The sequence below is a fragment of the Trachurus trachurus genome (genome assembly GCF_905171665.1).
Source record: "Trachurus trachurus genome assembly, chromosome: 18".
Taxonomy (NCBI): domain Eukaryota; kingdom Metazoa; phylum Chordata; class Actinopteri; order Carangiformes; family Carangidae; genus Trachurus; species Trachurus trachurus.
Window position 1 is genome coordinate 13,078,035 of NC_139909.1, and position 14,128 is coordinate 13,092,162.

General features: G+C 42.1%; 1 protein-coding gene across 4 annotated transcripts; it reads right to left on the minus strand.

Moving 5' to 3' along the window:
• Positions 1–615: 615 nt before the first annotated feature.
• Positions 616–14,106, minus strand: tox4b (TOX high mobility group box family member 4 b). 4 transcript variants are annotated; one of them, XM_083993218.1, is made up of 10 exons: positions 14,004–14,106; positions 10,257–10,325; positions 9,843–9,893; positions 8,163–8,450; positions 6,794–7,072; positions 5,441–5,785; positions 5,261–5,341; positions 3,616–4,299; positions 2,897–3,051; positions 616–1,968 (listed from the first exon to the last, which is right to left on the minus strand). In XM_083993218.1, exons 1-10 carry the CDS (start codon positions 14,007–14,009, stop codon positions 1,911–1,913), a joined length of 2,016 nt encoding a protein of 671 aa, XP_083849344.1. In that variant the 5' UTR covers positions 14,010–14,106; the 3' UTR covers positions 616–1,910. The 4 variants fall into 4 exon arrangements, with proteins under 4 accessions (XP_083849344.1, XP_083849342.1, XP_083849341.1 ...); XM_083993216.1 differs by lacking the exon at positions 14,004–14,106 and adding an exon at positions 11,045–11,888 and having other exon boundaries at positions 6,794–7,054; XM_083993215.1 differs by lacking the exon at positions 14,004–14,106 and adding an exon at positions 11,045–11,888.
• Positions 14,107–14,128: the final 22 nt, after the last annotated feature.

The window sequence follows — 14,128 nt, forward strand, 5'->3', positions numbered from 1 at the left end:
ATTGTAAGAGGTTTTTCTTACTTTTTTAAAGCATAAACTTGTTATTTATCAGTAGTCTATCAATGATCATACTGATTGTATTGTGCTCTATTTTTTAGATTGTTTTGATTTCTATAAGTAAAATTAAAATTTCCATAAATGCAGATTTCAGTAGTGAAGATATCAACAAAATACAAGTATCCAAAATAGACTTATTTGGTGTTATAACACATTAATAGTAAATTGTGATTACCTGTGAACCGTTTTTTTTTACTTGAAAGATCGAAGAACATTTTAGAAATGAGCGTGAGCCCTAAAATAAGTGATAATTGATTTAGAATAAAAAATAAATCTCATAATGCATCAATGTATCACATGTGAAACGTCCTTGCTCAATTTTCTTATGTATAATTGTACCCATTTGTTTCAATGTTATTACATTTCATCAATAGATGGTCTTTTTCATTTAAGCTTCTGAACAAATTCAGATAAATTTATTTAAGAAATGTTCTGAAACCAAAAAAAATCCCCCAAAAGACAGAATCAGGTGTCTGTGAAACCAAAATGTGCATCATCACCAAATGTATATTAAAACATAAAATATTTTTATTTCACTGTTAAAAACATTTCCAGGATAATATCTACAATAATCCAGACCGCTGTATCACTGCATGACTTCATCTGACGGGGGAACAGTTTGAGAGTAACTATCCCTTCTTTGATTATTCAACAGACCTGAAAGTAATTTCCTTTAAAGAAACACAAGTCACATTAAAAAACGAAACAAACTAAAAAAAAAAAAGAAAATTAAAGCTTTTACACTGTATTCCCTTTCCTCTTACAGTAAATAGTGTCGTCAGAGCTGGTGTGTTTTATTTTTTCACTCCAATAGTCGATTTTCTTAAACTTTCACCACAGATTTACCACATCTCTAATAAAAAAAAAAAGCTTTTAAGTGACCAGGTATCTCAGAAAACATTATTTCAGAAACAGGTTTAACAGAAAACATGACAGATATTCTTTTTTTTTTTCCTGAATCTTAGCACCTGTTTTCAAAGTTTTAAGTAAAATCCTTTCAGTTTTGTTTTGTTTGTTTTTCCTCCAGAGTGGCGTCAGCATCTTTCCACCTCTCGACCACGACAGCAAATTAACTTTTTAAGACTTGTTTTGTGCTTTGCTTTACCCACTTGTTGGTTGGTCGTCTAAATCCGTCAGAGCCGCAGCCACTGGCCCGTCGACACCGAAGCTCCCACACATCAAAATTAAAAAAAAGAAAAAAGAAAGAGAAAATTCACCTCCCAGTTTTCATTCACATTGATCAATCCTCAGTGTAACAGTGAAGGGAAGCGCATACACGTCTGAGGAGGAGTCGTTTCTGTTTCTGTTTTTTTGGAAATGAAGAAAATGAACCAAATACATCTGCAAGATCGTTTTTCCTTCCTGCGCTTTTTTTCTTTCTTCCCCCTCTCTGTTCAAAATAATTAAAAACACCATAAGTACGTATAAAATGTTCAGTTGATTTTTGTCTTTTTTTTTAATCATCCATCAAGTCCATATTTTTCAAATTCACAATTAAAGATCAACAGGGAAAGACCGGAGCAGCAGAACCAAGTCTTCAGTTTCTTCCTCTTCTGTATCGTTTTATCATTATTCATCCATTCACCTTGAAGAGTCACAGGAAAAGTTCATGATCGAGATTTTAAATCCTTCTTGTCCGTCTCTCTGTTTGAAACAAAACCAGTATGTGCCGATACCTGAGCCCAATCTGGCCATTATCCATCCATCCATCCATCCATCAATTCATTCATCCACTCATCCATTTCTTCCTCCGTTTCGTTTGCATTTCATGTGTTATATATCTCAGTCCGTCTCTCTCTCTCTCTCTCTCTCTGTGTAGTAACTCCTCCTCCTCCTCTCACCGTCTCCCTTCCCTATGTGACCGTGGTCGAGTTCTGCCCTCGGATCGCACACCAGGCCATGAACACGTCTCTGTGGGCGACAAGAGGAGAAGGAAAAATGTTTATTTGTCATTTATTTCTAACATTTCTCACTGTACATTGAATAGCAGCGGCTCTAAGTTCATCAAATCAGCTCAGTGGAAAGTATCTACTTGATATTTAATTTTATTAACTGTATTTATTGTCTTTTTACTCTTTTTCTGTGTGCACTTGCTTAAAGGGATAGTTCAACATTTTGCCAAATCGGTCCATCACCATAATCCCTATAGTCATAGCAGTAGGTTCGTTACCTTTAATTGTCGGTGCAAGCTATTTTTAGAACGGCGGAGCAGAGCCGCGAGCTGCTCAGAGCTACGCTACGGAGGCTAATGGGATTTCTTGGTTTCCCTCATCAAACTCATCAAATACACAATCCCACAACTCCACAACGCTCTGGTGGACAAGTTGTGACCTGCACATTCACCACGCTATGAGATGATAACAGAACGTTACCAGACAGTTGTTTTAGAGGTAAATTCATGCAAAACCGCTGATGCGCGTTCCCGTCGGGGACAGTTTTTCAGCAAGCAGTCTCTGTATTTACCTCTAAAACAACTCTGTCTGGTAACGTTCTATTATTATCTCATAGCGTGGTGAATGTGCAGGTCACAACTTGTCCACCAGAGCGTTTTGGAGTTGTTGGATTGTGTATTTGATGAGTTTGGTGAGGGAAACCAAGAAATCCCATTAGCCTCCGTAGTGTAGCTCTGAGCAGCTCGCGGCTCTGCTCCGCCGTTCTAAAAATAGCTTGTAATAATAAAGGTAACGAACCTACTGCTATGACTATAGGGATTATGGCATTGGGCCAATTTGCCAAAATGTTGAACTGTCCCTTTAAGTTTTCAAATATTCTTCTGAGCATTTTTTCTAAATTGAATTGACTAACATTTGAGTGAAGTCGTTCACACACACACACACACCTGCAGTGCGTAGCGACACACTCGTTGCTGCAGTACTCCTTGTCCCAGTCTTTGCTCTCCACCGCCGGGTTGGTGCAGCCGGCGCGGACGCAGATGTTTGGGCTGGAGGTCGTGGTCACGCTGGGGCCGGGGGCGACGTTCAGCTCCACCTCCATCTGACACCACGGGAAACACAACGAAACACAACAGAACAGACGTTTTTAACGAGGTCCGAGGTCGTTTCATCAAACCTGCGAGCGCCGTTTTCTTCCTGGACTCACCCCGTCCTCCGCCTCCGCTACTTCCTCTCCTCCCGTCACCATGGCAGTAGTTTTTATCAATATAGATTGTTTTTTTGGACCATATAATAACATAAAATAATATAATATAATATACTTGTCTAATAAAGTTAGTACTAAGAGGTTTTTCTTACTTTTTTAAGCATAAACTATTGTTTTTGAGTAGTTATATCAATTATCAATATATACTGATTGCATTGTGCTCTATTTTTTAGATTGTTTTGAGTTCTATAAGTACAATAACATTTTAATAAATGCAGATTACAGTAGTGAAGATATCAACAAAATACAAGTTAGTATCCAAAATAGACTTATTTTGTGTTATAACACATTAATAACAAATTGTGATCACCTGTGAGCTGATTTAAAGATCGAAGAACATTTTAGAAATGAGCGTGAGCCCTAAAAAACCTGCGAACGCCGTTTTCCTCCTGGACTCACCCCGTCCTCCGCCTCCGCTACTTCCTCTCCTCCCGTCACCATGGCGGCCGACTGTCCCACCTCCACCGTCAGGGCGGAGGACGCCGCCACTGCCACCGACGTGGGCGTCTCCCCGGCCGACGTCACGATGATCGGCGGCGCGTTGGAGTCCGACTGGCGCGACGACGGGACGACCTTGATCTGCAGCGGCGGCGGCGGGCCCGAGGCGGCGGCCGCTCCTCCTCCGCCGCCGCGCGGCTTCGCCTGCAGAGGGGGCGGAGCCTGGGCGTGCACCATCTGCTGCAGCCGCGGCGGGGGCGGCGTGCTCTGCATCTGCTGCAGCGGGGGCGGTTGCCGCGGCGAGGAGGCGGCCGTCGCCGTGACGGATACGCCGCCCGAGGGCAGCTGCGTCTGTTTGATGATGATCTTGGTGACGGTGGGCGGGTTGGGCGGCGGCGCGGCGGCGGGCGGAGGCAGCTGCTGCTTGGTGGCGCCGGTGCGGGAGCGCGTGGTGACCTGCGGCAGGTCCAGGATGATGTTGGAGGTGCAGATGTTGGTGATGGTGTTCTCCTCCGGGTTGTAGTGCTGCGACCGCGTCACCCGGCCGGCCGGGGCGGCGGAGGCGGGCGAGGATGTCATCGCCAGAGCCGGAGCGGGCGGTGGCGGCGGCGGCGACGGGGACGTGTCCATGACTTCAATGGGAGCCTGAAGATTCAGACAGGAAGAAGAAACTGTTTTATTCCTTTGAATTATTAACATATACAGCTTTGGAAAAAAATAAGATACCACTTCAAAATGATCAGTTTCTCTGGTTTTACTATTCATAGGTATGTGTGTGAACACTTTTGTTTTATTCTGTAAACTACTGACAACATTCCTCCCAAATCCGAAATGAAAACATTGTCATTTAGAGCATTTACTTGCAGAAAATGACAACTTGACACAGTGTTTTCAGACTTAGAATAACACAAAGAAACCAAGTTCATATCCACTTTTAAACAACACAACACATTTTTTTTCTTTTAATCTAGGAAGAGTTCATAAATCAACATTGGTGCCATAACGACAATTTTTAATCACAGCAGCTGTTTTTATACTCTTCCTCGTTAAATATGATTTGGTTCAGGTGATGAGTTCCTCATTGTGCTGACTGTATGTTGAATTCAATAGACACTTGGACAACCTGATTGAAGAAAAATTTGGAGCGGTCTCTTAATATTTTCCAGAGCTGTATATATTTATTTATCTTTATTTATATGATTTTAGATTTTATTTAATTTTTTTAAATATTTATTTCGAACATGTAAAACAAAATAAGGCCCAATTTCAGTTTGTTCCTTTATGTGTAAATGACATAAACAAGTTGAAGAACAAAATTTGGAAACAAAAACACAAAAGTAGAATCAAAATGAGAAGAAGCTGTTGCTTACTGAATCCCGCCCCTTTTCCACAAACAATAAATAAATCGATCACTTAAAAATTAATTGTTAAGAAACAGAGAAAATGAAAAAAAAAAAAAAAAGGTAATTAAGATAAAGAAAATAAAAAAAGTAAGTACTTGTAGTTCAGTTTTTCTTCCTTGTACCTCTCCAGATATTTATTCCATTTACCTATTTTATCTTTTTTTTGATTGATTGTGTTGCAGGTGGAGAGGACGGACGCTCACCTGAGAGTTTTGTCCGGATCTGTACTCCGCCAGCGCCCTCAAGTAATCCTTCTTCGCCGCTTCGTTTTTCCTCTTGTAAACCTGAAAAAACAGAGCGAACGCACACCGAGGTTAGCGTCGTATTTATTGATTATGTATCGACAACACAGATCTCTTTGATTCCCCGTTTCCTCCTCTCACCTGTTTCTGCTCCTCCCCCAGACTGTCCCACATGGACGCCACGATCTTGGAGACTTCTCCGAATGTGGCGTTAGGATTCTGCCCTTTGATCGCCGCCTGCGTGTCCCTGAAGAACAGCGCGTACGCCGACACTGGTTTCTGCGGCTCGTTGGGGTCTTTCTTCTTCCTCACCTTCCTCCCTCCTCCTCCTCCTCCTCCGCCGCCACCGCCCGCTCCTCCTTTCCGGCCGACGGCGGGAGAGGCGCTGGAGGTCGGGGTGGAGAGCGGCGACTCGGACAGCGAGGGGTCCAGGGAGATGACTCCGGGGGAGACGGCCAGCGAGACCGGAGACTCGACCAGGACACTCTGAGCGCAGAGGGAGGAGAACCAACGACAAACGTTAGAAAAACAAATAATAACCAAAGTTTCCTCGTGATTTTTCCATTTTTTTATTCACGTTTGTGACTAGGAACTCCACAATAACTCACAGGAAGTTAATAAATCGACTAAAATAAACTAAAATGAGCCGAAATAAACCTGAAATTAAAGGAGTTAAAGCACAAAAAGACAAAAACTGTACATCGAAAAACACATCTATTTCATCTGTTTGTGCAGATTTAAGTATGATTACATCAAATTTTGGGGATTTATTAATGATATTGCATTGCGTTGAGCAGCTAAATGTTTCCCTCAGAAGTGGGTTGAGTGAATATTAGACTTTTGTTCAATAAATAGAAGTGTGTGAATGTGTGTGAATTGGCGCCACTATATTGTGTCATGTTTTTGTGTTCACTGTCTGTTACGATCTTGTGTTTATTGATGACTGAACTCTTGTTTTTGTATATTTTTGTTGGTAATAAGGATCCCCTCATAATGAGACGTTACATCTCAAGGGGGCGTGTCCTTTGAAAATAAAGTCATAAAAGTCATAAAGTGCCAGATGTGTAAATAAGAGACCATGTGCGAGTTCATTATTTTGACCTAAAAACAAAACAAAAACGTGACAACATCTGTAAACGTGCTGCGTTCACAACTTGTTTCCACTGCCCCCAAGTGGCCGAACGCATCACTGCAGATTTAAAACTGTTTCAGATAAAGTTATAACAAACAATCGTCAGTTTAACGATGGAAAACTTCATCTACATCAATCAAATCTGCTTCATTGTGACTGTGTGGGTGCAGTTTGATCAGACTTGTTGATAACGATGAAGCAGCGATGAACAAAACACCAATGAGGCAAAATATTAGTCACGGTGAAGCGTGTGGAAATACCCGTCTTTAACCTTGAACCCACTTCAAACAACAATGAAAAATCCCTGATCGTTCATCCATAGATCAATATCCAACAGTAAGAAGCCGATCACGGAGACTCACCCTCCTGAAATCGTCCATGTCGTCGTCCTGCAGCGAGCTGGTGGGCGACGCCGTGGCCGACAGCGGGTGTTCGGGAGACTGCGGCCGCTGCAGGATGTTCCCGCCCCCCAGTCCGAGGCCGAGCTGAGCGCTGAGCTCCGAGTGGTCGATGGTGGTCAGCTGGTTGGAGCCCAGCAGGCCCTGGCTCATGTCGCCCAGCGGGACGTCGATGGTCACCGGGGACGAGCTACTGAACTGGGAGCCGATGGGATGGCCGAGATCCTGGCGGGGGGGATAAAACTGTATAAGTGAGTGAAACAGATGTTTAAAGGGATAGTTCAACATTTTGGCAAATTGGCCAACGGCGGAGCAGAGCCGTGAGCTGCTCAGAGCTACGCTACGGAGGCTCATGGGATTTCTTGGTTTCCAAAGCGCTCCAAAACGCTCTGGTGGACAAGTTGTGACCTGCACATTCACCACGCTATGAGATAAATAGGGCCGTCCCAATTATCATATTTTGATAATCGAATATTCACGGACATAAAATCGATCAAAATCGAAGCTTCGACGGCCAGGGTGTGAGTCTGACGGGGTGGGGGTGCGCGATCGTAGCGGAAATAATGAAAGTAATGGCAAACAAACACTGCATATCTCCAAAATCAGGCAGGTTTCCAGGATGCCAAGTAGCCTACTCATTTTAATGTAACAATTGCCGATGAGAACTGGTGTCAAAAAGGAAAAAAATAAAATAAAATCTATCACGGACTTCATGATCGGTTACCATGGCAACGAACAAAGCTTCGAAGCTTTGATTTTTTTGGGTCAGCCCTAGAGATAATAACAGAACGTTACGAGAAGGAGTTGTTTTAGAAGCAAATGCAGAGACTGCTTGCTGAAAAACTGTCCCCGACAGGAACGCGCATCAGCGGTTTTGCATGAATTTGCCTCTAAAACAACTCTGTCTGGTAACGTTCTGTTATCATCTCATAGCGTGGTGAATGTGCAGGTCACAACTTGTCCACCAGAGCATTTTGGAGTTGTTGGATTGTGTATTTGATGAGTTTGATGAGGGAAACCAAGAAATTCCATTAGCTGCTATGACTATAGGGATTATGGCAATGGGGCCAATTTGCCAAAATGTTGAACTATCCCTTTAAACATTTTTCAGATCAAAGTTTTCTCGATCCTACTAAAAAGCTTTGAACACAAACTTTTGAGGGTTTGATCCAGATTAAAACCAAGATTGGATCATGTGATTGAATCCGATCTCAGAATCCGTTCTTAGTTTTGAACACCGTGTTTTTCAAGATTTTATCCGATCCATTATCCAGAATCCGGCTTTGAACAACTGGACCCAGCAGATTAAAACGTCCTGTATTCGTTCGCTCACCATCCCCAGCGACGACCCCAGCAGGGCGCTGCCGGCCGACTGGTTCATGACCCCCAGACTCAGGTGCTCCAGCCCTTGCGAGGGGGCGTTGACGAAGGTGGAGGCGAAGGAGGGGTCGTCCCCCTCGACCACGGCGCTCCCGGGCACCACCACGCTGTCGGAGGGGCCGGTGTCCGACAGCTCCCCGAAGTGGGACACCACATCGGACACGGTGAGGGCGGAGTCGGGGTCCAGGGAGATGGGAGGGATCTCGAACTCCTCATCGCCGAGACTGGGAGTGTGGAAAGTCTGTAAGGGGGGGGGGGAGCGGCAGAAAGAACAACAAAGACGGCGAGAGGAAGTTAAAGCGTGAAGAACGTCGATTAAAGGATGGAAGAGGATAAAGATAAATTAATTTGTGAAGGGATGGGGGGTGGAAACAAAAGTAAAAAAAACGAGCCACAAGAAAGTCGGGAAAGGAAAAACTGTCGGTGATTACAGCTCCCTGAGACACACGGGAGGTTTTCTACTTGAAGTTCATTAAAAAAGACTTTTCAGATTAATTTATTAAAATACTCTTTGTGTGAGAAGTGTACTATCAAGCTAATTGACCAATCAGATCGCTGGAGTCATATTCCTGCATTATTATACCCTGCAGTAGAAACACCTGTGATAACAACACAACCACGAAGCAACCACTACTACGGCTTTGATGCTAAAACATACAATTTCAAAATAAGAGTTTAGAAATAATCTATTTATAATTCCCACTGTCGCAACACGGTGTCCAAAAACGTTAAGATATTTAATAAATCATCAAGAATATTAACATTTAAGAAGCAAAAAGCCAGCAAATGTTTGTTTTATTTGCTTAAAAGAAGTAAAATAAGAGTTTAATGATCGAAACAGCTGCAGATTGAGCACCTCCATCAATAAAAACTAAACTTTTTAAGCTTTTTGCAGGTAATAAAGCAGCAGCTGAGCTCATTAAGCCTCTGTATTCGTGGTTTTCATTGTGTTTTATGTGACTGGCCTCTATTTTTTAAACAAAACCCTGATTTAACTGGTCCGGTTGATTTCCCATCTCTGTGATAACAATTATCTCAGAGTCAGTGAAGCTGCACCAAAAATAAACCGCCTTAAAGCGTTAAACTGCTACGCACAGCTGCACAATGTGAACAGCAGGCAGCAGGTTGTGTAGGTATAAAAACTACACATTTAATAGTTGTGTTGTTGAGGTAACGTCCTGCTCCTGTTTTTTCTGGCAACAAAAACGGCAACTGAAAGATTTATAAATAAACTTTTATCACACAACAGGTTTCAAGCGCCTCCATTATCATTGTCTGCCTGCAGCTGCTCCGCTCTGAGGTCGTCCGCTCCATCATCATCATCATATCATTTGACTAACGCTTTGAATCTGTTAATTTAACGGTTTCTTTTCACTGTGTTTTCCAGTTAAGTTTCCTGGAAGCTTTCTGCGCAGAAGGTCCAAAAAAAGAAGGAAAAAAAAAAGAAGAGGGTATTTCTAATCAAGCGTGTTTTTTGGGGGAGTACCAGCTCATTTTCAGGGAAATTATAATCAAATTAACCGAGAAAGACACAGCAAAGCATTCCCGACAACTCTATTAATAAAGACTTTTGGAGTTGGACTCATCAGGTGTGTGAGGAGAATAAAAAAAAGTATTGATAAACAGTTCATACTCCACCAGCAGATCCAGCGAGGTTGAAGAGGTCAATGGGTTTAGTGGCACACTAAAAAATGTGAGTATGTCAGTTAAGTGCATGTACAAATGTCTTATTTACTTCTTATTTGTGGCTGGTAACAACAACTTAATCACACGCACACACAGACAGGCCTTATCGTTAAGGATGTACACTTTACAATGGAGTTATGAATGGTAAAAGATAAATAATAATTAACTTGATGGCAGCAAACAAAAACACCAAAATGCATAAAAACTGGGAGTCACGTGCCTGCAGGTACGTTAATTATCACTGATTAAAAGCTGAAGCATATTGTCCACAGGAAGGGGGTTTCCATTGCTATAAACAGAGACATTGAACGCCACATGTGTTATAAAAAGGTGTACTTGGGTAGGGGGGTGGGGGGCCTACCTCTGAAGAGGAGAGGAAGGGATGACCGGACCCTGAAATGGTCAGGTAGTTGTCACTGCCTCCAGGGAACTGAAACATTCAGGTTGTACAAGTTAATTATGGAAAACCAAATGGGTCTGCGGCGCGAAGGAGATGATGAATTATGGCCCCTTTGGCTTTCCATAGAAAAAACATGTTATCCTAAAACAAAAGGACATTCCTATTCATTAAAAAAAAGCGTAGGAAACCATGATGAATTATGGCCTGTTTGGCTTTCCATAGAAAAAAACACATTTTATCCAAAAACCAAGGGCATTCCCATTCATTAAAAAAATCCAAGTGTAGGAAACCCTGAATTATAGCCCGTTTGACTTTCCATAGGAGAAAAAACATATTATCCTAAAACACAAGGACATTCCCATTCGTTAAAAAAAAAATCCAAGTGTTGGAAACCATGAATTGTGGTCCATTTGGCTTTCCATAGTAAAAAATAAAAACCATATTGTCCTAAATCACAAGGATATTCCTAATCATTAAAAAATAATCAAATAAAATAACCATATTGTCCTAAATCACAAGGACATTCCCATTCATAAAAACAAAACAAAACCCAAGTGTACTAGTAAAACCAGGTAACCAGCAGTTCCCATTAAAACTCAAGCAGACTGGAGATGCGTTCAGTGGCAGTTGTAAATTGCATTAACACAATACAGACAAGGCAAAAAATAAATGACATTGTGCCCGCACACTGGTCAGACTCAGTAGTCTCCCTCTTTCTCCCCATTCATCATTCATAAAGCCGGAGTCACCTTGTTGTCAGAGTCAAATCCATTGAAAGACTGCGGGTCCAGAAACTCCGGATCCCCGTCGTGCTGCCCGGTACCGTCCGTTAAATCCGAATAAAAATTCAGGTCCATCTTTTTTTTTTTTCTCTTCTCCTAGCTGGGCCTCATATGTCAGCAGCTATGGTCCTCCTTTCTTTATATATATCTCTCTTTTTTGTCTTTAATTCAACAAGATGTTCCGCAATTAACCGATTTTTTTAGTTTTACTCTCAACGCACCGTGTCAATTATTATTACCATCTATTTATTTCCAATGAAACCGACAGATGTTGCTGTTAGCTCGCACGACTTAAACCCGGAGCATGTGTATACGTAGGCTACGCCAGCAACCGTGCCAAAAATAAACCTGTCCGCTGCCTTGCCTGGCTGCCTGGCTTGCCTGGCTTTAGCCACCGAGGTAAGTTAACGTGGCTGTTCTGTTCCCCCCGTCGTTTCTTGCTGACTTGTCCTAACACGGTTTTAGCTTTAGCTGCCGTTGACGCAAGGCTGCGGCGGTTAACGCTCCTCACTCAAACCAACCGAAGCCTGGTGGTAGCGGCGCCCGTTTGTCTAACCGCTCTCGAACGTCTCACACTGAGCGCGAGGCGAGGGCGAGCTGCTGCTGCTGCTGAACAGAACGGTGGAGTGTGGAATTTGAAATTTAACGTTCGAACCGTTAACGTTCAGTTCCAACCGGTAACGGCTACGCTACGGCGGCTACTACGACTCGTTTCAAGGTGTCTGACTGACAGTCAGGACAGGCAGCAGCGGCGGAGCGCAGACCGATACACCCACCGACCGACCGACCGACCCACCCCCTCTCCTCCTCCTCCTCCTCCCAGCCGGCCTACTGCTGCCTAGTAAGAGGCTACGCTGCGTGTTGTTGGCCCGGGCCAGGCTGCTCAGTGGATCCCGAGACACGGATCACAGAAGAACCACCAGACCAGGGGACCATCAAGCTGAACGACGCCGCTACCGGAAGTTGAGTGATTCGAGTTTCAAAATAAAACTTCCCCTTTTTCGAAATGCTAATGTACAACTGTACAGTTTAAATCTCTTGTTGTAAAGCGAATACATCAACTGCAAACGCCTACTTTGACCACAAGAAGCGAAGCGCCAGCAAAAACAAAACAACTAAAACAAGAATTTAATTATCAAAACAGCTGCAGATTGATTTACTGCCAATCATCTCTAATCAATGAAAAGCGCCTCTGTCAATAAAAACAGATAATTCTAAGCCTTTTTCAGGTAATGAAGCAGCAGCTGAGCTCATTAAGCCTCTGTATTCATGGTTTTGGTGGTGTTTTATGTGACTGGCCCTCTATTTTTATCCAAAACCATGATTTTTAAACTGGTCCGGTTGATTTGCCATGAAGCTGAACTTGCGTTGCAGACCATGCACCAAAATAAACAGCCTTGAAGTGTTAAACTGCAACGCACAGCTGCACAGTGTGCTCCAGGGTGGCCAACAGGCAGCAGGTTGTGTGCACACAATAAGACACAAAAATAACCCCCCAAAAATTGTCACAAAATGCTCAAAACAAATATAAATCAGATTCAACCATACAACAAAGAGACATCAAACACCTTCAAAGGAGATTAAAGTACCATAGAGGCTAAAAACACAATGCGGTAAGCACAAACTGACCACACAAAACAACAAAGTTGTGCAATGACCACAACACGCAGGAAATGATAACAACTTTCAGTAGGGTGGACTTTTTTCTTTTTTAACATGTTGGAGGGTCAGGCAATATTAAACTAGTTTGTACCTCAGGGCCCATTGTCTGATAATCCTTACATGCCAAGCAGGCACTGGGGCAAAATATTGCTGTCGGGCCCCTGTATTGACCTTTTGACCCCCCCACTGAACATGGCCTCCTCATTTATCAAAGCACTCAAAAAGCAACAAGTAGTCAAGGGATTATGAACGAAAATGTATTTTTCACCATGTTCTGGCATTGTAAACATCGAACAACAGATTGATGAATAAAATAACTTGATGAGGAAAGTAATCGTTGGTTGTACCTTTCCTAAGAATTTGACATATAGAAAAAAAAGAAAAAGAAAATTGATAAAACACAACTCTGTAATATATAATGCCTAATATAAACTAAATCAAAATGGTCTTTGATCTAGATTTTAGCAATCAAATTCAATAGTACTGGTAATTTCAATTTATCACAAACACTGCTGTACTGTATGTTGTCTAATAATTTGTTTGAGATCATAGAGAGAAACTTGCATCACTAATGTTTGTCTATCACAGATTATTTAAACTGGTTAAATTTGCTCTGCATTTGTCATGTGTTTACCGGATTTATCTTTTTCACAACTTCTTAATACCTAAATTCAAGAGACCAGTTACTATCATGATTGATTTAGCTTTAGTTTCATGTTTAAGGAAGGGGAAAGAAGGAAAAAAAAAAGTGTCCTATTACTCAAAATGATTCTTGATTTTATTCTGAAAAGCCATCACAGGAAGTGGCTTGTCATCAGCGTGCCGACAAAAGAGTCATCTATAATACTTGGTCATTGTAGCGTTTCACAAACATTTTCCTGTCTGAAACGCAGTTAGTAAAATGTCAAATATTTAAATTAACCAATAAAAATAAAAGATTAAATTAACAATTAGTGGGACAGGATTATCAACAAGTTGTTTCAGTTCCGGGTGGCAGCTTAAAACACTTAAAACCAAATTATTAATATTAAATTATCACCAAATACTACATGTTGTAGGATTAACTGTCTCTAAAAGGGGAGGATTAGATGAGGTAAAGTGAAATAAATGTTTTAAAATGTGATAATGAAGCTCCGACCGCTCGTTGACAGCACTGTTGAGTTTGTGACAACCAAAGCTCGTGTAGTAGTTGATCGTCGTCACACACGAAGACAAAGGTGATTCTTTTATTAAGTCAAAAGTTTCTAATGCCAACTACTCTTACCTCCATGCTCACCCCCGAAATCTGAATAGTGCTTTGTTTTTATCCCACTTTTTAGTAAGTGAACTTCGGCCAGAACTGATTTCCTCAAATATCACAACATGGCACCGGCTTCCGAATTGTACGTA

What these genes read in the sequence shown, in the direction of transcription:
- tox4b (XM_083993215.1), bottom strand. Translation starts at nt 11,152, where the DNA reads ATGGACCTGAATTTTTATTCGGATTTAACGGACGGTACCGGGCAGCAC. An exon ending in TCGCTGGATCTGCTGGTGGA is followed by an intron (nt 8,451 to 9,842) that starts GTATGAACTGTT and finishes CCCCCCTTACAG; the next exon opens with ACTTTCCACACTCCCAGTCT. An exon ending in TGGGGTCGTCGCTGGGGATG is followed by an intron (nt 7,073 to 8,162) that starts GTGAGCGAACGA and finishes TCACTTATACAG; the next exon opens with TTTTATCCCCCCCGCCAGGA.